The sequence below is a fragment of the Tauraco erythrolophus genome, chromosome 19, assembly GCF_009769465.1.
Source record: "Tauraco erythrolophus isolate bTauEry1 chromosome 19, bTauEry1.pri, whole genome shotgun sequence".
NCBI classification, from domain to species: Eukaryota; Metazoa; Chordata; class Aves; order Musophagiformes; family Musophagidae; genus Tauraco; species Tauraco erythrolophus.
This window is the reverse complement of record NC_141483.1, coordinates 2,152,250-2,178,980: the sequence shown is the minus strand read 5'-3', so window position 1 is coordinate 2,178,980 and position 26,731 is coordinate 2,152,250. Positions and strand designations below refer to the sequence as shown.

General features: G+C 55.2%; 1 protein-coding gene across 1 annotated transcript in view; it reads right to left on the bottom strand.

Moving 5' to 3' along the window:
• Positions 1-4,078: 4,078 nt before the first annotated feature.
• Positions 4,079-26,731, bottom strand: part of KSR2 (kinase suppressor of ras 2) — a 61,439-nt gene continuing 38,786 nt past the window's right edge. Inside the window, exons 13-17 of the mRNA XM_086623717.1 lie at positions 16,890-16,986; positions 13,092-13,225; positions 7,626-7,757; positions 4,613-4,742; positions 4,079-4,216 (exon numbers count right to left, since the gene is read on the bottom strand). Of these exons, the coding sequence (XP_086479843.1) occupies positions 4,079-4,216; positions 4,613-4,742; positions 7,626-7,757; positions 13,092-13,225; positions 16,890-16,986 (631 nt within the window). The remainder of the gene's footprint in view (positions 4,217-4,612; positions 4,743-7,625; positions 7,758-13,091; positions 13,226-16,889; positions 16,987-26,731) is intronic.

The window sequence follows — 26,731 nt, the reverse complement described above, 5'->3', positions numbered from 1 at the left end:
AGGGTGCCCGAAAGGATGGAGCAGCTGAGAGCTGGAGGACCAGGCCAGGAGAGCATTGCTGGGGCTGCTCTGCTCCAAGAGCCTGGGGCTGTCTTCAGGGCTGGGGATGATTCCCTACGTGAACACCACCGAGCTAAAACCAGCTCCACTCTCGCCTGGCACATCTGGAAATAACCCCTGTCTCTCCTCGAGCTCACGCAGCTGAACTGAGCCACCGGATGGACCTTCTCACTCCTTCGGATCTCCTATTAGAGGGCATTGTGGAGAGCTTCTCCGACATTCTCTCCCTGCTGAAGGGCTGGATATTTTTAAACCAGGGAAAAAGCAAAAAAAAAACCCACCACAAACCCAACGCACAAAGCCAGAGTCAAAAAAACAAAGAACAACAACAACAAAAATAAAAAGTAAGATTTGTTGGGTTGTTGTGGGGGTTTTTTTAAATAATTAAGACTTTCAAAAATAAGACGGCGTGATGCAAATAACCCGGCTGCTGGGCTGAATGGAAGGGAAGGAGCTGCCCCTCCGAGCTCATTTACGATAAATACAGGGCAGCAATTCTTCCGTCGGTACCATTGTGCCACGGCTCAGCTCGTGGCTTGGCTGAGACACCACGGTGAGGAAAGGCAGGGAGAAGAGAGATGAGGGAGATGAGGGAAGGGCTGGTGAGGTTTGGTGGCTGTAGGAGCACTTAGCTCCTTTGGGATGCCCGAAAACCAAGGGATGGACACTCAGGTGAGGCCGCCGCAGAGCCCCGTGCTCCCGTGAGGACCAAACCAACGCACTCATCAGCTCACTCCTTCCCTTGAGTCTCAGCCGAGGAAATCGAGCAGGCGTCTGCCAAGGGCTGGTGAGACCCCGTGGGGGAACATGTCAAGGTGAGACTTTCCAGGCAAGTAGAGGGCTTGGGGCACGGAGAACAAACCCATGGTGTTTCAAGACGGATGTTGTACCTTCCACCATAAACCTGCACAACATCTATCAGGGTACAGCACTTTGCCACTCCCAGTGCCGAGCACCACCCATGGCATCACCTCCTTCATCCTTCTAACACGTTCCACTTGCTACTGCACACCGAGGACATTCGTGCCTACTTAGAAACTAAAACCACTGAGTGAGAAGGACACGACCTTCCTACAACCATCGCTCCGCCTGAACATGGTTTGGGGGTCGGAGATTTCATGGGCAGACCAACCAACTGGTGTCCTGCCTGGCAGCAGAGACCTCCGGCGATGGAGGACGTGAGGACCACCCTCCTCCCTCCCATGGACCTCAGGACCACCGCGGGTGAAGGCATTGGTGAAAACTCAGAGAGACTCTGAGGATTAGTGCAATGTTTACGGCACCCGCGCGCACCCGCGCAGAGGATGGAGAGGGCACGAGACAGCCAGGGTGGGGAGGGCAGGCAGCAGAGGGCATAGCTGATGTGGCCTGGGGTGGGATGAAGAAGACGTGGGACGTGGAGGAGGCAGAGGGCAAACCGCCATGGAGCATCCTTCTTCATCATCGCCATTCTACCTCATCCCCACCTGGTGCCAAACGCCCTGAAAGTGGCACCAGGACACTCAGCCCCACCGATCCTGTGCCAGCATCCTCGGGGGCTGGATTCGCCCCCCTGCTCCTGCCCACCTCAGGCTCTATACATAAGCACGTGTGCAAATTTTAAGAAATAAAAGCATCTCCTTGCACGCCCCCACGATTAAAGAGATGTCTCTTCCCAGCCGCAATTAGGTTTCTAATCTTCATTTACTTATGCTAAAGTGGTTCAAACGCTGGCACGGGGGAGGGAGAGGAGCAGCAAACCAACCAGGGCTGGTTAGTCTGCGGAGCCTCATCACGTCTCCAAATTAAAGCTAACTTCGAGGACGATTGAATTATTCAGGACGGTTCCTGTCGAGTTAATTATGCTCAATAAGGGCCTGAAAAGGCAATTTTTTGTCATCTGTCGCTTGACAGCTCAGCGAAGGGGCCAGAGGGCCCATCCCAGCTGATGGGAAGGGGGAAATACCGGCACACGGCGTTCCGATGGCAACACCGGCTCCGAGACGCTGCCCAAAGAGCGTCTCTTCGGGGAGCTCCGGGATTTGGCCGATGGAAGATGAATATGGACAGGAAAATGGGCCCGGGCATGGCTGCTTGTTCAGCCGAAACTTCTGCTGCTCCCACGTGCGGGGCCGGGAAGGGAGATGCTCCATACAACCAGAGCCTCTCTGCATCCCCGGCTTCGGCAACCAGGGATCCAAAAAGATGCCGGGGCTCCGGCGGCGCCTTGGGGAGCGAGGGGCGATGCCAGGAGCAGAGCGGTGCCAAGCAAAGGCTCGCTGATGAGATATGCACCAGGGGGACGGCTGAATTAACGGGAACGCGGAGATGCGCCCTGCCGGGAGGGAGAGCCAGCAGGGGGGAGGGTAAGTGGGCCTGGCCGGGAGGTAGAGAAGCCACTTGTGAAAGGTCACGGCTGCCCACGGCGGGGCTGCCGAGGCGCGGGGGGAGCCGGGCTCCTCCAGTGCCAGCTCTGCAGATGCATTTCCCGGCGGGGAGCAGCTAATAGCAGCGGCACTGCCCGGCTCCACCAGCCTCCGGCACTAAACTCATGAATCGCCAACGTTTCTCCCTCTTTTTGTTTTTGTTTTCCTCCTCAAAACCCAAAATAAAAGAAAGGAAACTCAAGAAACCCACCGCGAACCAAGCAGCAGCCCCTCCCCAAATGAGCATCGTGAGCACTGACCGTGCCCATCGGGATCAGAGGAGCTCCAGGCTGGCACTGAAGCCGTCAGCCTCGTGGGTCGCCCCAGCTTAGCAGCGAACTGGCCCGAGCCGTGACCCCGTGGGCACGGAGAGCCGCCCGCCGTCCCTGTCCCGCTGCAGCCAGGCGGCCCCGGGGGTCTCCTCGCCACCTCGGTCCTCCAGCCCTCGCAGAGAAGCTCCACGGGGTGAAACGCTGCAGGGGAAGAGGCTCATTCCCATCCCGCTGTCAGCCCGCGGCGTCCGCTGCTCCTCCGTAACGCCGGCTTGGGAAGCGGAGAGGAAGAAGAGAACCGCAGGGGGAGGAAGGCACCGTCCCGTAACTCCTCCCGTCACAGCCTGGAAGAGACACGACGCAGCAGGATCAGTGCCGGATGCTTCATCCCGCAGCACCGTCGGCTTTCGCAGGGTGGTGCATGGCAATTCCCAACGGGCTTTGCCACGGAGCTGCCTCCGGGCACTTCTGCACCCCCACACCAGCCCGAGGTGGGATTCCGAGGTGCGGGCAGCTCTCCGGTTTGGCATTGGCTGGAGGGGAAGGGGCTCCTCGGGTACCACGCACCTCGCCCCATCCAGCAGAGGGAGCTCCGAGGGGCCGGTAATTAAGGGCAAGGTGCCGGGCGGGCAGAGCCGGCGGCAGACGGAGCGTGGCTCAGCAATGGGAAAAGCCTCCCCGAACCCCAGCGAGCAATTACACGGCCCGCTGCTCCAGCGGGCACCGGCCCGCAGCCTTCCTCGCCCCGCTGCTGGAGCCACCCCGGTGCCTGCTCGGAGCAGGGATTGGTAATTAACTTCCCTGCTGATTAACAGCTTCCGTTCCGGGTGATTTGGGGACCACCTGGCTCTGTGCTGTTCCCGGTGGCTGACACAGGTCTGGGGAGGGACCTCAGGCAGGGCATCCCCCCCCACCATCGACTAATCTGGGCAAAAGAAGGAAAACCCACCTTCCTAGGAGGGAAAAACCTCTGGCTGATGTCCCCAAAGGACATATCCCAAGGTCCTGGTTCCAGCCTACTCCTGGATCTACCCTGCTTCTTCCTCCTGGTGTTGGTGGAGAACATCACCAAGCTCCTCCCGACCATCTCCGACTACTTTCACAGGCTTTTTGGCCCCAAGAAGGGCAGCCAGCACTGCAGTGACAGCTGCCATGGGCACAGCACTCCATGACCACTCTGCCTACCCACCTTCTCCCACCCAAGTGGCATTGAACGTACCCAGAACTCATCCCTGTGCTCCCCCAGTGCCAACACCAGCTGTTCAGCTGTGATGGTGGGGTCTTGGGGAGCGCAGGCAGAGGTGCCCGCCGGCACAGAGAAGGACAGGCAGGGGCAGGGACTTACTCTGCCGACTTCCAGAAGTGCCCGGGGTGGGAAAGGCGACGGTTGCGCTTTGGCAGTTTCTCCAGCATGTCCATGAGCTTGGTGAAGGTGGGTCTCTCCTCTTGCTCGTAGGCCCAGCAGAAGAGCAGGATGTCCTGCAGCCACACGGGGCGAACACATGAGCCAACGGAGCCAGTCCCTCTCCCACCACGACCTCCGCACCCAACGTCCACCCTGTGAGGACCTCATCTCCATCACTGCATCCTTGAGAAGGGGCTGGGGTGGAGGGGATGTGTCCATCCCATGAGGACCCCATCTCTGTCACCACATCTTTAGGAAGGGTCGGGATGGAAGGGACGTGCAACCTTCGCCAACGCTTGTGCTGCAGCAGGAGCGAGCCGTGCTGGCTGGGGAGGGAGGGACTTCCTGCTTTTTTGCTGGCAGATCCTGGGCAGCACAGAGTGTTTTTCAAAGGGACCCTCCACCCAGGGGAGGTTCCTCCCTCCACGCACGCAGCCACGGAGCTCCAGCGCCTGCCCCACACCACCTACCGAGATCTCCTTGCCCATCCCGATCTGGCTGAGGTTGGGCTTCATCCCGCTTCCCACCTGCCAGATTATTGCCTCCGCTGGCTGCGTCTTGAAGGGCCATTCTCGCGCGTGCAGCTCATACCAGATCGTGCTGTTGGGAGACAGGGAGGGTCAGGGGATGGGAGGAGCTGGGATGATCCTGGAGGGGGGAGATGTCTGGCCATGGTACCCGTGTTCACCATCTCTCCCTGCTCTAAAATCATCCACATCCAGGAGATGCTTCATCCCTGATACGACACCAGAGGTGCTCAGCCCTCCTTACAGAGATATTCTATGATTCTATATCACCTCTCATTTTCCAAATGGGGAAACCAAGGCTGCCAACTTGACCGAGAGCAAGCCACCAGTCTGTCTCAATCCCTGATTTCACAGAATCATGGAATGGTTTGGGTTGGAAGGGACCGTCAAGACCATCTAGTTCCAACCCCTCTGCCATGGGCAGGGACACCTCCCACTACACCAGGTTGCCCAAAGCCTCATCCAACCTGGCCTTGAACACTTCCAAGGAAGGGGCAGTGACAACTTCTCTGGACCACCTGGTGCAGTGCCTCACCACCCTCAGAGGGAAGAATTTCTTCCTTAGATCCGATCAAAAAATTTCCCCTCTTTCAGTGTAAAGCCATTTCCCCTTGTCCTGTCACTACACGCCCGTGTCCAAAGCCCCTCTCCAGCTTTCCTGTAGCCCCTTTAGGTACTGGAAGGTCTCCCCAGAGCCTTCCCTTCTCCAGGCTGAACAGCCCCAACTCTCTCAGCCTGTCTCCATAGGATTTACACCAGGGGAGAACCTGGCCCATGGGCAGGAGGACAGAGGCTGATGGAGGAACGGGCAGAGCCACCAGCCAGCCCGTTACATGGAGTGGGAATCTCCCACCAGGCTGCGACGGCTCTTCATCCCGTTGCCCACGGAGCAGCTTAATAGATGATGTAGTGGGTAAATTGTTTCTAACTCTGCCACCAGCTCCGGATGCACGGGGCCACGAGAGCCGGGGAAGGACGAGCCTGAGAATTCGCTTTCGCTCCGACTTTTCTCTTTTCCTTCTGCAAAAAGCTCTCCAAGTCACAAAAAGCCGTTCAAGCCGTGGTATGAACCATCCACGGTGCCCTCACCAGGTGATGGCATACGTGAACCCACAGCCATCTGCCGCTGCACCGCTCCCATCGCTAAGCCAAGCCCTCCTTTCCGTGAGGACTCCCAAATCCAAGGGAATAGCCCAAAACAAGGGCGTCTCTGGCTGAGCTGGCGGCCGCCCCCGCCATCCTCCGCCCCCGCTGCCACCTGGGAATTTTGGATCCTCGTGTTTTCCAGCACCCGGAGACTGGATGAGCCCTGACTCCCGCAGCACTGACCCTGATTTCCACGGCAAATTCCCTGGAGCTGCTTTTCCCATCAAGGAATGCCATCACAGCCAGTTAAAGCAGCAGGAAATAGGGTTAAAATGGCATTAGGGTGGAAAAATCTGGCAGATGGGGTCTGATAAAGGCAGGATTTTGGGCATCAACTCTCCTGATTTTGGAAAAATACACCGAATTTGGCTGTAAATCTCCAAAAATTTGGATAACATGAGATGCCCATCGGTGCTGTAGGTGCAGAGGAATGGGGGGGCTGGAGAGGCACAAGTCCCAGCAGGATGGGATGAGCTGCTCAGGCAGGAGCAGGAATTTCAAAGGTGCCTGAACCCATCTGATGCAATTAAATTCAAGTTTCTAGTTGGGAGTTTGAAGCTTAATTTTTCACCTGCCCACACCCAGAAGCATCCAGAACATTTCCCAGGATAGGGATGGTGCTATGGAGTCGGGTTCTGTTGCTCCGTCCCCCTTCACACCAGAATTCCGCGCGTTTAAATACGAATTATTGCCGCGATGTTTGTCCGTGCTGCCCTCCCACACTCTTTAATTTAACATTTCTGCCCACTTTGGGAGTCTTTGAAAGATTTTTTTCCTCTTGCTGTCACTGATCCTCAAATCCCTACAGGGAAGCGGCGACGGCAATAACCCTCCGGATCATCCATGAGCCTCCCGGGCTCAGCGGAGGGCGGCACAAACAAGAAAGAGGGAAAAGCGTGGGAAAAGCTTTTTAATCTTTTAAGGAAACTCATGCTTTACGTAAGGGCAGAGCTCACACTCAGAAAAAAAAAGGAAAAATTAAGTCTAAGTAAGCGACTCTCGCTTAGTTCAATACAATCCCTTAATTACTTCTTTATCTTCGTGCTAAAGTTATACCTCAGGGAGGGGTTAAAAAAAAAGGCAGCCCCTTTCAGCTGTAATTCCTGTGGTTTTGATGGAAATATCGCCTCCCATAACAGCCCCAGGCGCACTAATCCCCGCAGCCCACGAGAAAATTAATCCGCTGGGTTCAAACCCCCGGCCCGGCGTCCGCCTCGAGTTTTTATCGGGGCAAGATGGGGCTCCTGCCATAAAGGGCATCTGCTCTCGGATAAACGGCGCGGGCGAGGAGCCGGATCACTCAAGGACACTCCTCAATTCTCCTCTTCTCAGCTTTTTTGGCATCTCCCCCGCCCCAGCAGCGCTGGTTCCCAGCAGCCGCCACCACTGCACCCGGGGCTGGTGGGGAGAATTAGGGTGTTGGGGTCTCCCAACCTCTGTCCCCAACTTTCCGCATCCGCAGGTGACATTCAGAGCATCTTCTCCTCGGTACCCACCCCAGGAGGATGCCGGGGAGAGACGATGCCAGGCTGGCATCCTCAGGATGCTCCAGATCCCGTCGCCTGGAGCCACCCGGGGCCGTAGCCAGAACTGGAGGATTTGGTGATTTTGAGGGGTTTAACTCACAATTTCTCGGAGCAGAAAGGTGCCCTGAGCCCAGCGACGGGGATTCCCACTGCCAGCATCCCCTCGGTGTTGTGGCAAGGAAACGGTATTCCCGTCCCCTCCCGGCTGCTCCGAGCAGCTCACACCCGCCACGACCACGCCGGTTCTCTGCCGTCTGCCCACCCATGCCACCGTGGCCACTCACCCCAGCGCGAAGACATCCGAGTGCTTGGAGAAGGGCAGCTTGTCCTCCTCGGTGTCCGGCGAGAGCTGGCGGATGATCTCAGGGGCGAGGTGGCACAACCAGCCGTTCTGGATCCGCAGCTTGTTCTCCCGCCTGCCAAAACACGGAGCCGAAGCGGTGGCAGGAGACGTCGCCACCAGCAAGCAGCCCCAAAACCCTCCCCAAACCCTCTCCCTGGAGTGTTTACGCCTGGTTTTCCCAACGGCATCTGTGCAAAGTCGGGTTTTGACCCCGCTCTAAGAAACGCCAGAGCGGTGGCTTTGTGCCCGCCCCACAATTCGGACACAGGATGGGGGTGAGGGGGACCTTCAGCTCTGCCAGGCTGGTGCCAGGGCCCTCGCTGTGACCATTGCATCAAAACACCCTAAAAGAGCAGGGGCCAAAGCATTACCTGGGGTAAATTCCGCCAGCGTTGTCACCTGAGCTGGGGTCTGAGCAGGAGCTGGGACCTCGAAGGGTCTCTTCCAACCAAACCCACCCTATAATAATGGCCTGGAAATCAGCGTTTTCAGCTCTTTGGCCCCGAACAGCCCCTCCAGCCCCTCTTCATGGCCAATTCTCCCACACGATCACCCATGGGAGCAGCCCAGCTTTGCCACAATCACCTGCTCCGTGATGGGTGGTGGCCGATCCCACTGTGACATTGCTACATCCCACCCCAGGATCCCACTTCACTGACTTCCCTCAGCTGACCCCACCGACTTCCCTCTGCCTCCTTGAGGTCCCCCCACTCAGTACAGATGCATGAGGTTGATTTGGCCAGAGGATGACTTTGGTTGCTTCGTCGTCCTTTACACCCTCCAGCAGGCACCTGGGCTGCACCGCTGGCATAAAAAGGGTCCCCGGGCAGTGAAATGGGCAGGGACCACTGGTGGGGGCAGCACGTTAACAACTTAATCGTGTGTCCGAGCCCAAATTCAGCAGCGGAGTTTTGCAGGAGGTAACAAAACTGTCCAGTATCACGCTGGGCTAGAGGAGGAGGAGGAGCCACCATCGCGTATCAAGGAATTTCTCCCTGTTTGTGCTTGGATGCCCTCCTGGAGACAGCGCTGTGCAGGGGTAAGGGACGGCTGTGGGGTTGCTGGGGCCAAAATCCCAGAGCCCAGGTCCCAGGGGACACCGTTCAGGCAGGGACACCTTCACCCACCCTGAGGCAGGACGAGAAGCTCCCACTGCTGACGCCGATTCCTTGGCTGGCTCTTCCCCGCGGCTGCATCCACACAACGTGCACAATCCCAGGACGACGCAGTCCGGATCCTCCCAAAACCCCATCCCCAGGCATCACCCCCAGGTCTGGCAGCGACCAGAGGAGGAACCCCCTCCCTAGGGAAGGACTCTGCTGCTCCAGGGAATCACTGATTAAGCCTCCGTACCCCCTCCGGGGTCTCAACTGCTCCTCTTCCTCCTGCTGCGTTGGAGCCACTGCTGCAATCAGCGGCTCCGGTGAGCCACGGACCCTCCGGCTCCCAGAGCCGCAGGAGACAGCACTTTGGCACAGGGGAGAGGCTTTCAGCTCCCCCCAGCTCCCACCACCATCCTCCAGCCCTGCACAGCTCTTAATTACAAGCCAGCGTCAAGCACCGCGGTAATTAGAAAAGAGGCGGAGGAGCTCGCTCGTCCTTCTCCGTGTCCGTGGTCTCCATGCCCGGGCAGGCAGCGGGGAGCGGGATGTAGATCTGCTCTGCTGCCCTCAGCCAGACCAGGATGGCACCGGCACATTTGATTTTTGCTCATTCAAGTCATCCAGCGCTGCTGTAGCCTGGGAGTGGCGTTCAGGCTCATCCCGGGATGCTCCGGGGACAGGATTTGGCTCCGCAGCTCCCATGCGAAGCTCAGGTACGCCCCAAGCTTCCCACGAGGGAGCTGAGCCTCAACACAATCCCAAACGTGGTTCAATCAGAGCGATCTGAGGTTTCATGGCAAAAGTTTGTCCGACTCCATAACCGACATGGCCGCTTCCACCAGCAGAAAGCCGTACAACCAGACGAGCATCTTCCAAAGCCACCGAGGACAAGCCAGCCCCAAGGCAAAAGCAAGAGCAGAAGAGCTCTTCAGGCTACTCAAGACCCACCTCGAGCTCCTCCTAACTACAGAGCAGCCCTACCACACCCTACAGCCTTTAAATAAAGGAGAAATAAACCTGATTTCTCCAGGACAAGACACCAGATTATGACACCTCTGCAGAAAGTATTCCGGTTGCAATAGCCGCCTCGTTTTTCAGCAGCCCAAGCGTGTCCTGGCACGGATGGACGCTGCAAACTCCTTGTGCCGGATGCTTTCATGAACTGATGGTGAAGCTGCTCGTAGGAGGACGAGGAGGATTTTTAAGCTGTGTCTTTTTTTAATCCTAGCAAAGACAGGCCAGTTTGCAGTTCTCATTCACATCTGAGGCAACTTCACCATCCTCAACTTGACCTGCAAAAACTTGTTCCCTTCTCCATACAGGCTTGTCCATGCAAGCCTCTGAGGACCCAAAACCAGGCTTCATCATTCTTCTTCATCTAAGAGAAACCAGAACCAGCAAAAACCCCATCTTGAAAAGGGAAATCAGACCTGCAGGCACTCGCTGCTTCAAAATTCCTGGTAACCGATGAGTGTGGATCCCCAAAGCTCTCTGCTGGCAGAAGACATGTGTGCCACCAGCAGTCCAGGGCAACCACACTGAGAGCTCCTCAAGGCAGAAATTTCCCCACGATCTCCATTTTTCTAGCAAAATGCCACTCGTTTCTGTCCAGCCTTGCATTTCTGACCATCCTTCCTCTCCTGAGCGATCTCCTGGACCTTAGCCACCAAGTGACATGCCAACCTCGAGCAGAGATGGCCACACATTGGTCCATCCCATCAGATACTCCATTTCCCCAGTGTCTCAGCTCTCGTTTTATCTCCAAAGCATCTCTGACCTTCATAGCAAAGGTTCCTGGCAAAATTTGGCCATTTTCACCCAAATCCTTCTACCACTGCTGGAACGAGCTGCAACCTCATCCTGGCAGGACCTAAGTCCCAAATTCCCCACCCAACTGCTAAACCAGAGCCAAAACTCACATCTCTGCTGCAGCACCAATGGATTTCTTGGGTTTCCTAAGCTTTTGGCTACGTTTGTGCTAAAACCAGATGGTATTTATACAAGCAGAGCTGAAAGACTGGCCGCCCGGCTCGCCTCAAGAGGCATGGGATGGAGAGAGGCAGTCGTCACCTTTCCCTTTAATCTTTCAACCTCATCGTACAGGAATTAGAAAAAAAAAATATAGTTTCCAAGGTGCATTTTATCTCATAGAATCAGAGAACCACAGAATGGTTTGGGTTGGAAGGGACCTTCAAGACCATCTAGCTCCAGCCCCCCCTGCCATGGGCAGGGACACCTTCCACTACACCAGGTTGCTCAAAGCCTCATCCTACCTGGCCTTGAACACTTCCAGGGATGGGGCAGCCACAGCTTCTCTCGGCAACCTGGTCCAGTGCCTCACCACTCTCAGAGTCCAGACTTTCTTCCCTCGATCTAATGTAAATCTCCCCTCTTTCAGTTTAAAGCCATTGCCCCTCGTCCTGTCACTACGCGCCCTTGTCCAAAGCCCCTCTCCAGCTTCCTTGTAGCCCCTTTAGGTACTGGAACGTGCTGGAAGGTCTCACCGCAGCTGTCTTCTCCAGGCTGAACAGCCCCAACTCTCTCAGCCTGTCTCCAGAGCAGAGGTGCTCCAGCCCTCGCATCATCTTCGTGGCCTCCTCTGGACCTGCTCCAACAGCTCCATGTCCTTCTGATGTTGGGGACCCCAGAGCTGAATGCAGCACTGCAGGGGGCTCTCACCAGAGCAGAGCAGAGGGGCAGAATCACCTCCCTCGCCCTGCTGCCCACACTGCTTTGGATGCAGCCCAGGACACGGTTGGCTCTCTGGGCTGCCAGCGCACGGTGCCAGCTCATGTTGAGTTTCTCATCGACCAGCACCCCCAAGTCCTTCTCCTCAGGGCTGCTCTCCATCCATTCTCCGCCCAGCCTGTACTTGTGCTTGGGAATGCCCCAACCCACGTGCAGGACCTTGCACTTGGCCACATTGAACTTCATGAGGTTCTCACAGGCCCATCTCTCCAGCCTGAGCGTCTTTGCCTTAAAGCACTGCTGGGCCACCACAACCTCGCCAGCAACAAACCCTGTCCCGTGGGGTGACGGAGACGGAAAAGACCAGGAGGTGAGTACCGCGCTGCCGGAGGAAACCTGCCCAAGCTGCCGGTGCCGATAAGGCCACGCTTGGCCCGGGCTGCTTCTAACACAAAGGGTTTAGTGCAAAGGCACTTTCCCACTGCGAGAAGTCAGCAACACTCCCGGGTTTTTTTCAGTTTTCACAAAAAAGGAAAACATAATCTTTGTTCTTTTTTCCCCTCTCCTGTTTCCTTTTCCCCCCAGCTTTGCTTTGCTTCCTTTCCACAGCTGCTGAAACTCTTTACCCTGCCGTGCCTACAGCTTGAAAATCTCCCAAAACACTGGTGGGGGGGGGAGGGAAACCAACATTTAATAAGGAACATTTACCAAATGGGCTTGTTTCCAAACCCAAAGAGACCAATAAATGTCACGATGCTGTAAATATCCCGAGCTCGGCTCTCGTTTTCTCGCTGTCTTGCTCCATGCCCCGGCTCGGCGCAAACACCACGGCCAGATGTCTGCAGCACCCGAAAGGTCACCAGAGCAGCCAAAGGAGATGCCAGGGGATTTAGAATGGCGTTGGGGAAAGGCCAAGGAACAAGCCAACTTTGCCAGCTCCAGTGAAACAGAGCCCGAGGAGCATCTCCTGGCTGGCAGTAGAGTGGTTTGGCATGGCAATGATGCATCCCATGGGAAGAGGTTGGGTCCAAGAGACTCAGCCTGGTGCCAAGCCCTGAACCAAAATGTTGGAGACTCGCACGCAACGTCATTCTCCTTCCTACCGATCCAAAGCAACTCTGCCTCCCTGATGCTGGGCTTAAAAAATAAATGAAACCGAATCAAATCAATTCAAACAACCTGCAACTTCTGCACCCAAGGAGCAGAGCAGTTGGTTTCCACTGCTCAGCACTGAGCCCAGGCCCACCTCGCTGCGGAAAGCCCACCTCGCTCTCGCCATCCCTCCAGGGCTTTATGCTGCAAACCCAACACCGGCGTTGAGCGTGGAGCTGTGTTTCGAGGGAGTGGGGCAGAGGGGTCTCTGCAAGAGCTACACGTCTCGCTCTTTTCCCAAAGCAAGCATCCTCAAAAGCAAAACCCTGGGAGGTGAGATGCTGAAATCCCTGGGGCAGCTCCAGGACAACCAAAGGCACCTTGTCCTCATGCCAGTCGAGGCTGCAGACCCAGAAAGGCACTTGCAGAGGAGGTTTTTGGGCTCCCTCCCTGTGTTCCCACCTCCAAGTGGAGCTCCAGGGCACAGGGAGGAACGCCGGTGTGTCCACCACACCATGTCCTACCTGCCCGCTTGGAGAACTCCGGAAATGCTGAAGAGGCCGAAGTCCGTGATGACCACCTTGCCGTTGTCATAGAAAACGTTTTTCGACTTGAGATCCTTGTGAAGGATCCCCTTGGCGTGCAGGTAGCCCATTCCCTAGGATGGAAGAAAGAGAAAAACACCTCAAAATTGACACAGCAGCCCAAAAAGACAAGATAACGCCAGAGCAGGGGCAGCCCCACCATCACCAAGAGGAGGAGAGCCCCAGCTGCGAGCATCCCTGTGCCACGGTGGCACATCCACGCTACCGAGCTCCAGCTGGGCTACAACCAAAGGCTGCACAGCCCCAAACATCCCTGCAAAAAGGGCAGGTGCCCAGGGGTTCCCTGGCTTGGGATGGGCATCGGGTGGTGCTCACGGAGGGTGACAGGATGGTGGTGGGAGCGTCTCGGCTGCGACGGTGCCCGCTCGTCTTCCTGATTAATTGCTCATGGAAGACAAATTAGCGGCAACCCAAACCGGCAGCCGCTTTCTCGCGATCCTCTGCTGAGAAATTGATGATGATGATGTTTTTGCCTTCGTTCTCTCTCGGGGCTGGGAGCAGGGGGGGTAATAAGTCAAAGCTCTCCGTCGCCGCCACGGCATACCCCGGGCTGAGCCATTAGCGCTTCCGCCGCGCGCACCGACACCGTTAGCTCGGGAACCGGCGCCTCGCAGGGGTCCGGCCTTAATTCTTTTCCCCTGGGAAAAAACCTACTCGGTGGTTAATTAAAATTATTGCTAATGATGCAAAAAAAAAAAAAAAAAAAAAGCCACGGGTGGGAAATCCAAAGTCACCCGCGCTGGGCTCGTTTAGCGTCGGCAAACGGAGCAGATTGCCGACTGCCGACAGCTCCGCGCGGCAGCATCCGTTCAGCTCAACGGGATAACCAGCGCCGGGAGCTGGGAGGGTGATAAAAGCCATTTATCCTGCCTACAGCAGGGCTTTCCATGCCCTCTCACTTTTCATCCTCATAAGCAGATGAGGGGAAACTTGGTCTAGAGGAAACTACCGAAGGATAAATGCCAAATGGGTCAGGAAACTGTTGCTTAAGAGCAAATATGAGTCGTCCGTTACGGACATGGGGGGATTTATTAACTGGATTTCCATGGAGGTGCATCCTAGGTCTGATCTGTCAATGTATCGTCATGAACCATGCAAGCAGTGGAACAAAATGATATTTTGAAGTTTGCAGCCGATGTGGAAGCTGGGAGGCACAGTATAAATTTAGAAACGATGCGGGAAAATTGGAAAAGCAACTTGGAAAAAACTCACAAATACTCCAATGCGAATGGCCGGGATGGGGGAAGAAAATTCCTGAAGGTACCAAGGAGTCAAATCCTGAAAAGCCTCTGAGGAGAGATGCTGGAGGGAGGAAAGGGTTTGGGGCTGCGCCTGGCCCCGAGGTGCCACAGCTGCAGCTGGATGTCGGGACCGTTCCAGGCACCGGGATTAATTAGGGGTCTCCAGGTCCCAGAACATGAAATAACACTGAGATTTAAAAATCTGCTCTAAAATGTCACCTTCACAAAGAGCCAGAGTTGTGTAAGGAACAGCGTCTCCATGCCCTGAGCCTGTTCCTCCAGCAAGGAGGCCCTGAGCATCCATGGGGCGGGATGAGCATCCACGGGGCAGGATGAGCATCCACAGGGTAGGATGAGCATCCACAGGGCAGGATGAGCATCCATGGGGCAGGATGAGCATCCACGGGGCGGGATGAGCATCCACGGGGCAGGATGAGCATCCATGGGGCAGGATGAGCATCCTCGGGGCAGGATGAGCATCCATGGGGTGGGATGAGCATCCATGGGGCAGGACTTCTCGGGGAGCTCTCGGCAAACCCGACTCCCTCGCCTCGCTCCGCAGGGTATCATGCAGATCCCACTGCAAATTCCAGCCTCGCCGCCTTCACTCCTGGGACGATGGGTGAGAAAACACTCTGGGCCCACTAACGCCTTAATTTGCTCGGCCGCCCGGCGCGCGTGAAAAGCCAGCTCCCTCTGCCGGCTTCGCTTCCCAAATAAATCAACTTTCGCCTCCGGAGGATCACGGCATAACGAGAGCCTTTGCACTCGCTAAGCCAAAAAGCTCAACGGCTCTCCTGTCGCATACGGGGGCTTATGGGATAAAGTCAAACAACTGCCGTGACCGGGTAGCGGAGCCAAAGCCTCTGCCATGCTCCAGCCTCCGGAGCCTCCGGGCGATGCCGCCGCCAGCCCAACCCAACCGGGATGTTGGCGTTTTCCTTTGCTTCTCTGCACCAGCCAGCTCTGAGTCCACCAAAACAGCCTTGACGTCTGCTGGTGGTTGACATGGAGAAGTGGGAAGGCAGAGGAATCGCTCCTCCTGGTGCACCCTGGATAGGGAAGCGATAGGGATGCAAGGGACCTCTCCACTGTCTTAAAATCCCTCCGGAGCTCAGCACCCAGCTTGGGACCTCTGCTAATTCCTACAGGGACCTGGCTCGGACCCAAAGTCCCTCTGCCTCCCAGTGGGTTGGGGCAGGAGCACCCAACCTCATATTCCCAAGGAGGAGATGGGACGCAGGGAAGCCGACTTGATGCTGGAGCTACACCCAAGTCATGCTGGTTTCCTTCACAGGGGACATTCTTCCCGGCCATAATTCATCTGGCAGCTCCAGGGATGCTCCCCCAGTGCTGGCAATGACTCGCAACACCACGAGCGATGCCTGTGCTCGGCTGTCAGCTCCAGCCCGGAGACTTTGGGGGAATTTAAGGAATTGCCTTTAAAAACAGCATGCACTTTGCTAAATAAACACAAAATAAATAAATAAAATAGTTTGTTGTAAATAAACACAAAATAGGCAACGTAACAAGAGACAGTGTAAGCACAGGTGGGGAACGGCACCGTTCAGGATATATTGCAGAACATATTCTGGTTTATAACATGGATTGGAATATTTAAGGGGGTTGAAGATCTCCCAGAAAAACTTGTTTTCTTTTTTTTTTTTTTTTTCCATGGAAATACGTTAAATGGGAGCTTGGCCCCAGCTGGTTCGGTCTTTCTGGCAGTGCTGGCTGAGCACGAGCGGGGCGCGGGGTCAGCGTTGCGGCTGCCATGGCAGGACACGTGCCAAATGCTTTCGATGCCGGTCGGTGCCAAGTGGGTTCAGGATTCCAGTACAACCCTGCTCCAGCAGACGGCCCGACACCTCTGGGAGAGCAGAGGTGTAGACACTCGGTGGGGAGTTTTGGTGGCCACCAGCCACCTGACCCTGCCATGTGAGGGTCCTCCTCACCGCCCATTTATACATCTCAAGTGTCAAAGATGCACTTTGAGTCATCGCTGTGAAAGGAAAAGCTTTTTGAGCTCTGAAACCCGTACGTGTGCTCTGCCTCGTGGCACGCGCAGCCCTTGCCACCAGCACCGCGGTGCCTTGGCCACGGCAATGCTTTCCCTACGGAGACCTGGAAACCTCAGACAAACTGCAGATTATTTTTTTTTTTCCCAAGAGGAGCAGAACACCCAACTAGCAACTCCCTTACTGCAGCAAAGCCAGACTTGACCACCTGTGCTGCCACGGTGGGCGAGGACCTGCGGCTGGGATGAGCCATGAGCTCACCGCAGCACGGGGAGCAAGTCTTGGTGCCACCCCAGTTCGGCTCAAAGTGGGTGAGGGAGGTCTAAGAGACCTGGTGTTTGAAGCCAAGGGGTGTTTTCCTGCCCACCCTCCTTGGCTTCTTCACTTCGTCTCCCCGGGGCAGCTCGGCCGGATCCGGCCCCCCACGGATGCCGAGCTGTCCCCACGCTGTACCGTACCTTCACAATCTCTTGTGCGATCTGCCTCGTCTTGTTGACATCCAGGACAATTTTGGCATCTCTCACCACCGAGTACAGAGTCCGTCCTTTACACAGGCTGAAAGAACAGGAAAAAAGCAGATTAAAACCACAATTTATAACCCCCCATCGAGAAACATCCCCGAGTTACAAAGGCAGAGGCTGCGGCGGGGAACTATAAATAACCACAAAAGCTTTGGCTCCGTCTCAAGGCACATTGGAGACCCAGCAAGGAAAGTGGGGGCTCCCCCCAGTTTGGCACTGGGAGGGGGCTCGTACTGCTGGCCGGCATGTGCCGGTGCCATCACCGTGGCGTCGAGCCCCACGAGGGGGAACCTGGGCTGGTTCCCAGCTTTTCGCCACATCCCGGCCACCAGCAAAGCACCTGGTCCCTCTTGCTTCAGACTTTTTGTGCGAAACCGGCCGCGGCTCCCCGCCTCTTCCCTCCGAGGATACAATGCTCACAGATGTAATATGAGTCAAAAGAGGAAAGACAGAGAGGGGAAAAAAGAGAAAAAATTTTAAAAAAAAGAAAAAAAAACATCACTGCACTGTACAATGTCCTCCAATTTTCCTTCTCGTACCAATTACAGTAAAATCTATTTACAGAGCCTTAATTACCAAAGGCAGCTGGAGGGGGATGGGGAGGGGGGGGGATATAAACCAATTTAAAATATATTGACATTTGAATATCATAATGGAGTACGTGGGTGGATGCTGCCTCGACTGCCGCCCACAAAAAAAAAAATAAAAAATAAAGGGGCTTTTTTGCTTTTCTAGATCCACCCACGCTCATTACAGGCAACTTCAGAAAGATGAGACTGGATACCTGCGCCCGGGAAATAAAGCGCCCGACACGCACCTCGTTACAGAGGCTTCGGCGACCGCAGACGTTAATTTGCTCCAGCTCGAGTTAACAAATAAAAAGTTAAAGGTCTCTAATTCCTCTGCCCTCCCGTCGCTGCACCCTCGCTCGGCTCCACCGCTTTCCCCTTTGCCCCTCTCCTCCAGCCCCGGGGACACCAGCAGAGACCAGGCTGGATCTGGCCCCTGGGAGATGATGGGTTTTGTCCTTTTCTGTTGGAGCGGGTCCAGAGGAGGCCACAAAGATGATGCGAGGGCTGGAGCACCTCTGCTCTGGAGACAGGCTGAGAGAGGTGGGGTTGTTCAGCCTGGAGAAGAAAAGGCTCCGGGGACACTTTCCAGCAGCGTTCCAGTACCTAGAGGGGCTTCAAGAAAGCTGGAGAGGGGCTTTGGAGAAGGGTGTGTAGTGACAGGACACGGGGCAATGGCTTTAAACTGAAAGAGGGGAGACTTCCATTAGATCTAAGGAAGAATTTTTTCACTCTGAGGGTGGTGAGGCACTGGACCAGGTTGCCCAGAGAAGTTGTGGCTGCCCCATCCCTGGAAGTGTTCAAGGCCAGGTTGGACGAGGCTTTGAGCAACCTGGTGTAGTGGAGGGTGTCCCTGCCCATGGCAGGGGGGTTGGAACTGGTTGATCTTGAAGGTCCCTCCCAACCCAAACCATTCTATGATTCATATCCCTGCAACTGCCTCCTCGGTGATGCTTTTCCTTGCTCAGGTGTCTCAGCACGTCCCAGGGGACAGCAGCTGGACTGCAAACCCGCAGCACCCACAATTACCAACGCCATCGTCCTCTGACTAAACCAGCCCTTCCTATCTTCTGCCACGGTTTGGCTGCAGTCACAGAGAAATACGAATTTGTCCAAAGATTAGGATCTAAGCACTCAAACTGCTACTTGGAAATAGGTGATAAAGCAAACCCTTGGGCTTGTGCGACCGGAATCAGAGAGTGCAAAATAATGACAGACACGAATTCTCCTTCCATCACCTTTCCAGTATGAAGCTTTTCTGCACTAATTTGCTAAATAAACCCATAAAGTTTGAAGTTCCACAAGGCAACAGAGCCTCCCATGACCTGCCTGGGTTCCAAGGAGCTGCCCCAGCCCTCCCCGCTCCCCAGCAAACGCTCGTTTTCCCTTCAGAGAAAACCATTCCAGAAAATCACTCGTGGTCTGCGTTAGTCATGAACCGACACTGCGAAGGCAATGAATAGATTACCGTGATGGACGGGGCTTTGATTTCATCCCGAAGGTGAGTCAAGATCAGCTGTTTTCCTGGAAAAGGCTTGTTTTGAGAAAAAACCCTCACGTTTCTGCCCATCCAAACCGCAGAGAGAACCCCAGGAGTGGAGCCCGCGGCCCTTTCCCGGCGCGATGCCCAACTCTCCACTTCATTTACAGAGCGACCCTGTTAAAGGAGGCAGCGGATGTGCCCGGCGCGAGCCATGGCACGAGGAGAACAGCCACCGCGCGGACCCAGGGTGGTGGTACCAGCACATGATGAAGCACCGCGGGCACGGGACGTGCCACCACCGCTCGTCAGAGCCCAAGCGAGCCGGCGAGGCAGCCCAGGTGCTTCTCTCCTCCCCTCGATGAATAATTCCTCCGAACGAATTCAACTCGCGACCGCCGCGCCGGTATTTGATAAGAGTTTTCTTGCTGGATAAGGAGCTGCCAACGCAGAGATAAAGCCCGGTTGATACCTATTATGCAGCACCTGAGCCCATTCAGCCACCACCTGCACAACCTTTTCATGGCAGAGCTCAACAATTTCCAATTTCGCTTCTTCTCGCTCCTCGCCTGCCGTCAATCGTTCCCCATTCGGCTCCCGGGGCGCGCACAGCGTCTTCTGCCTCTCCGCTTCAAGAGGTCTACGCCGAACGGTGGCATTGAGGCACCCAGCCGGCTGCGAGCGAGCGATGCTGCGGATCACAAGGCCGGAGACCGCCTCCGCTTGACACCAGAAACAAAGGCAGACGATTCACGTCTTCAGACAGATCCCAGCTCATTCACCGCTGAAGTACGTATTCATAAACAAATACTTGGCTTCTCCTCCTAAACATCTCCATCGCACCCGTTGGCAGAGCAAGGAGGTTAGTGACACATGCTCTGACACCCTGTGGTGACCAAACCCAACCAGAGGCATGGGGCAGCAGGGACAGCCTGGACGGGCAGCTCAGGGAGATGCAGAGGTCCATCTCGGCATCCCCAGCACCCAGGAGTGCATCTCAACCCATGGCACAACCTCAGCTCACAGCCTTCCCCAGCCCGGCCCTGCGGCCCCATCCCGCTGCAGATGTAACTCTATTCAAAATGAGTTTTTGAAGTGTTCAGCCAAGCAAGCCAAATCCCAAATTGCTTTATAAACACTCTGCATTTCACCAGCGTGGGCTGAAGACATCAGCAACGGGAGCAAAGCCAAAGCGACTTGCAGAGGAACAATTTGGGAGGGATGAGTGAGGAAGAGCTGGAGCACTGCCTCTTGATATTTTTGTCATTTGATGGGAAAACAGCTTCATCCTTCCCCCATCCATTGAGGGTTTTCCACACCCCTGCAATACTGATGGCCATCACCTCCACATTGGTGACCATCACCTCCACATTGATGGCCAACACCTTCACATTGATGGTCATCACCTCCACATTGATGGCCAACACCTCCACATTGGTGACCATCACCTCCACATTGATGGCCAACACCTTCACATTGATGGTCATCACCTCCACATCGATGGCCAACACCTTCACATTGATGGTCATCACCTCCACATTGATGGCCAACGCCTCCACATTGATTGCCAACACCTATATGTTGATGGCCAACACCTCTACGTTGATGGCCATCACCTCTACAGAGTTGAAGACCTGAGCCTGGCTCCTGCTCAGGAGCAGAGATAAATCCAGAGCTGACAGTACGGCGGTTGCATGCAGGTCACGATGCTGTTACTTACCAGTGTTTTGTGTTTTTCTTCCCTCTCCCCAACCATCCACATCCACATAAATGCCCATTAAATGAAATAGGATCATTTGAACACCCCGAAGTGAGAAATGCCAGACCCCGGGAAGTTCATTACTAGCTGGGATATTGATTTATGGGGAACCAGCTCAGATACCATGGTGATAGCCGGCACTATGCACCCAGGGGAGACACAGAAGGAGAGCGCAGGAATTAATAATAAGTACTTTAATATAAAAATACCTCTGCTAGCGAGTTACATTTGTGCTTGAGGAAAGACAGAGCAAAGGAGAGGCTGCTCGGATGCTTCCACGTTCCCCATCAGTTTCCTGATTTCTAGTATTTCACAGAAAAGAAGAAATCTTGGGGGAATAGTAAGAAAGATACGGCCACAACGACCAAAGCCGCTGAGCTGGGACTTATTTGATTTCGTTTGAGCAGGACTAGCCGGGGCAGGGAGGGGAGGAACAAGGACTGTACGCGCCTGAGTTATTCAGGAAGTTTCGGAGTTGATTCCATCCATTGCCTTGGTTTTCCCTTTCACCGACGTCTGGCAATTGTGTCTTTGAAACAAGACAGCCACAAACATTTTTCACAAAACTGAAAATTAAACCAGGCTGGAAGGGCAGCAAAGGGAAAGGTTTGGGTTAATTTTCATCCCTTGGCTCTATTCTCCTCCAAATCAATAGGAACCCTCGTGCTTTTGACGCGCGTTCTCCCCGCTATGCCAGCCTGAGCGAAGAGGAGCAGCAGCAGCATCCAGCTCGAGCTCCCCCAAACCCTCTGCGTCTGAACGTCACCCCAAGGACAGCAGGGACAGCCGGCGTCGTGCTGACATGACCTGCAACGAGTTTGTCAGGTCTCAGTCTAAGGAGAAGGTTGGTAGGTGTCGGACCCTACATCTATATACACATTTTATTTTATTTTTCCCTAATGAAAAGCTTGGGAGGGGGATAAAAAAGCTTGGCTGGTTCCCAGACCAGCTGTCCCTGCTGGGATTCCAGCGGCACCCAATGCTATTGGGGCCATGGGTGCCCCCAGCCATGCCGAGGGATGCTCAGGACTGGTTCCACTGGGATTTACCAGCCCTGAAACCCCTCTGGGGAAGCGAAGCAGCTCCTCTCTGAGCCACACAGACCCAGCGCCCTGAGATTTAGCACGGAAACGATTCAGCCCCGGGACTCCAACTTCTATTTCGTTTCCCTCCTCCTTGCTGTGCCCGCTGGCACGGACGGAGCCGCCTGCCCCTCTGCTCCCATCGCTTCCCGCAAAAGCAACACAGGGTTTCCTTCCTCCCCGGGCACTGAGAAACACCCTCCATCCTCACTCGATCATGGACCAGCGAGGAAAAGAGCAGTTGAAAAGCTTTGCAGCAACACGGGGCCATGGAATGCCGAAGCAGGAGCCTGTAGAGCCGATGCTCGGCATCAGTGTCCATCAGACCCTGGTTCCTCCGGGTGCATCGTTTGGGGCTGAAAATACTTTTCCCCATCAAATTTCACCTCTGAATCGAACCCTTAGACAAGCTCCCGGAGCAAACCTAACAGGGAGGCAGGGAATTTGTCACCTGCCACGAGCAACGGGGTGTTTGGCCACGGCAAAGCCCACGTCCCAGCCCGGAGCTCGCAGTGACCCAGCTCCCACCTGGCACCCAGGAGCCTCCACGGGGCAAAACTCATGGGGGGGAATAGAAAAGCCCTGAAGAGATGCTGCTCCCCTCGTCCCGCGCTATCTCCGCCCGACGGAACCGCCGTCCTTGGACAGATATTACTTAGGAAGCAAAATTTTCCTCCCAGCAGCTGGTACGGGAGATAACTCCAGCCAGCGCTGCCAAACCGCAAGGGCTGGAGGAGGAGGAGGAGGAGGAAAAGGAGGAGGAGGAGATGGCGGGGGTGGGATCAGCCTCCTCGAAAAGTACCTCCAACTCCATCGCAGCTTGGGAAAAACGAGTTATTTAGAAAAAAGCAAACTCCATGCATTTTTATTTGGAGGAGATAGTGTCAGAGGAGACGAGCTCTTCTCCAGCTGCGGGGAAAAGAGCGGAGAGACAGGTGAATGCAAAGCAGCCGCGGCCCCGGCAGCTTATCTAAAGCCCCGGCTGCCAACGAGTCAGCCGAAAAGCCTCGCTGCTCCGGGTGGCACTTGGCTGCCTTTGGAAAAGGCGCTCGGAGTCGGCTCCGCTGGGGGCTGCCTGGGCGGACGGGGACGTGCCGAGGCGCTTTGACCTCTCCTCGCCTTTGAAGGAGCCTCGTACACTCCCCGCGCTGTGATCCTCCTGGGAGTTAGAACTTTGGGAAGCGAAAAACCGTGGGGAAAAAAAAAACGACTCCCTTCTTTTGAAGAGAGGGGAGAAGTGAGGCTTTTGATGGAGACGGCTGCTTCGCTAGAACCCAGCTCCACTTTGGAACAGTCGTAATAATTAGTAGGAGTCAAAAATTAATAACGCTGGCACAGGAGGGATCTGTTTCCTCGGGCAGCCTCCTCTTTAGCGAGGGAGGAGGGTGCCAGCACATGGGTCCCCCACCACCTGCCCCAGCAAACAGCCCTCCCCAGCCCCAAAGAGGGTCCCCAGCATGGAGGATGCTCAGAAAAAAAAATCCGGAATGGTGCCAAGATGTCACTCGATAGCGAGGGGAAGAGCTGGCACGAGCAGAAAGGCTTGGAGGGCCCAGCTCTCAGCAGGGCACTTAATCATGGGCTTTCCTTAAACACCCCCTTAAATCCCTTCCTCTCCAGTGATCGCTTCCGCGCCAAGTCCCGCCGCATTCGGGGTTTTCCCCAAGAAATCACGGCCGAAAGAGAAATAACACAGCGTTTCGAAACACTTGGAAAACACCGAGGAGAACTTTCCCCCTGCCAGAGGAGCCCGTTACGGTGGCACTAACAAACAGCTGCCAGCGGGGATTCCATCCCGCCGGGGGTAGGAGACGCTCGGACGCACCGGAGCTGCCAGCTCCGCTTCCGACACTGAACACGCCGGCAGTGGAAGGAGCCTCTGCCTTCCCCATCCCTGCCGTCCTCTTCCCACCTCCCGAAAGCACCGCTGTCTGCAGGCAGAAGATATATACTCGCTTAACGTATATATTAATAGGCGTATCGACTTTTCCTGTTGTCGGTCGTTATCGGGATTTATCCAGCCTGATGGCCTTTCATCGATCGCCAGGGAGTGTATTCCCACGGGTCAATCCATTCTGATCCAGCCCATGGCACCAAGTCAATACCTATTTATTTTATGATCTACGAGCTCCATTACTTGAACCACTGGGAAAGGGGAAACGCGGCAGAAAGGGAGAGGAGGGTGATTAACAGGGAGGCAGGGCAGGAGGTGATGCCTCGGCTCCCGAAGCGGGTGCTGGGACGTGGGGAGGGGTTAGGGCAGGCAGGACCTCATGGCTTCCGCTCCCCAAATACACCCACGAGTGGGGAGAGAAGGGTAAGACCTGAAAAGCACCTCGGAAACGCCCAGCTCCGGGATGCGTGACTCCAATCTGGCATGGAGGAAAACAATGTGGGAGCTCCGTGCCTCAGTTTCCCTCCTGTTGAGCAGGATTTAGCGCTCCTACTTAACTCTGCAGGGCAGGAAAGAAGGCTGATGGATGCGTTTTGAGATCAGTGGGTGACAGAGAGGAGAAAAAGCCAATTTGCTGTTTGTTAAAGCCCAAAGAGCCGACATCGCTCCCCGGAGAGAGCAAGGGACCGGCTGCGAATGGCACACACGGGCTTGGGCAGCCCAGATGCATCCCCAGGGCAAAACTGAGCAGCCCCAATCTGTCTGGCCTTAGGCATGACGGCTTACACCCTCCCCTGTTTACTCCCACCCTTCAAATCCTGTTAAACATCCTCTCGGCCCCCGGCTCCCCAAGCGTTGAGACTTACAAGCCCCAAATCCTTCGCAGCTGAGCCGGGACACTGTAAATGTCAGGAGGTTTGGCACGGGGAGAGGTTCGGAAGAGCCGAGTGTTTAAAGCTGAGCTTTGTCCAGAGCTCCCCTGCACCCGCGGGGAATGGGGTGTAGGGACGGGAGATGGTCCCCAGTGAGGAGCCGAGCATCTTCCTCCTGGCAGCGGAGCCTGGCATTAGGCATTGCCAAAAACCAGCATGGAAATAAATAATAAACTCAAAATAAACCTCAGTATTTAGCTCATGCAAGACAGTTATCCTGCAAGATACAGCCGTAGCATCTCCCGTATTCTTCCCATCCCTCGCGCTCACGCCGTCCCTCTTAATGCACGGCAGCCGATGTGTTCCCTGTTATTAAAGACTATTTGCTTTGCCATGGAGGAAGAAAGAGCAAACTCTCGTTTCACCTTTGATATCACACGTGGGTTTATGTTCCTCCTTGGCACTTGGATCTCCACCGCCACCCACCAGCTCCAGGGAAGGGTTTGGGTGATGCTCCTTCTCCAGCAGAAATACTCCAAGTTTCTCTGCTGAAAGGCACCTTTGGCAAATGAATTCTCTTTATCAAGTCATGCCAAGGTCAAGCTTAATTCCTAATGTCCCTCAGCATTCTCCTTGGTCTTCCTGACGCGTCACGCCAGGGCTATAAATCATGGCCATGCAGCATCGGGTGGGACGGCCAACAGCTATCGTGTTGGCTCCCAGTTGCGCCCTGGAAATCTGGAGTCACTCTGGCATCACACCACGACGAGGGAGCGGACGAAACCTGGCCCGGAGCATCTCAGGGTGCAAAGCCCAGGGTCTTTGCATGACCTTCTAGTGCCACAATTGAGCTTTTAAGTAAAACCAAAATAATCTTCTTTGAAAAGCTGCACCGAATCCCCCGCGCGAGTCAGCGGGATCTCGATGCACAGGCAAATTCCAGCTCCAGCCTCCTCTCGCCCACTTTTCAGACCTCCTAACCTCCCCCTCTTCTCGCAAACAACCTTCCCACCCAACGAGAGCCACTAGTGCCCCCCAGAAAGCTGCACCCAGCGTGGTGCGAGGCAGATCGTAAGCATTAAAATCCTCCCCCCCTTTTTTTTGTATCCCTAGAAGAAACACCCAGAATCCTAAAACCTCCTCGTTTCTGCAATCCGTGGGTGGCTCAAGCCATTTTAATAGTGTTAGAAAACCATTCGACTTCATCCTTTGAAGGACCTCCCGGGTGGCTGAGGCTTTACCTCCCCTCCCCACGCTGCCACTGACGGAGGCCGGGCCCCGGAGCCCCAGGGAGGTGACACGAGCTCACCCAGGCCCGGCTTTGTCTCGTTCGACACCGGCACAAACAACTTTGTCATTTCCCTCTACGTGGCACAAATGACTTTTTTTTCAGTCCTTTCATTTCCACCGGGCCGAGGACTTTGATGCCGGTTCATCCTGTCCATTATGCAGCGCTCAAAGCACCGAGGCTCACATTCGCTCTCGCTCAAGACTAATTAAGATGAATGTTAACTGTCCCCACTGCTCATTACCCAAGAGAAAATCTATTAGCGGCTCTGATGGAAGCGCTCTTTGGAGTCATCACCTCCCGTTGCTAAAAGGTGCTGAATTTCTTCTTTTCTGACCCAGACAGTAGCATTAAGGATCATGGAACGGTTTGGGTTGGAAGGGACCCTTAAAGACCATCTCGTTCCAACCCCTCTGCCATGGGCAGAGACACCCTCCACTACACCAGGTTGCTCAAAGCCTCATCCAGCCTGGCTTTGAACACTGTGGGACGCGGCATCTACCACCTCTCCGGGCAACCTGTGCCAGTGTCTCACCACCCTCAGTGTAAAAAATCTCTTCCTTATGTCCAATCTAAATCCTCCCTCTTTTAGTTTAAAGCCATTTCCCCTTGACCTATCACAACAGGTCCTGCTAAAAAGCCCCTCTCCAGCTTTCTTGTAGCCCCTTTAGGCACTGGAAGGTGCTGCAAGATCTCCCTGCAGCCTTCTCTTCTCCAGGCTGAACAGCCCCAACTCTCCCAGCCTGTCTCCAGAGCAGAGGTGCTCCAGCCCTCGCATCATCTCCGTGGCCTCCTCTGGACTTGCTCCAACAGCTCCATGTCCTTCTGATGTTGA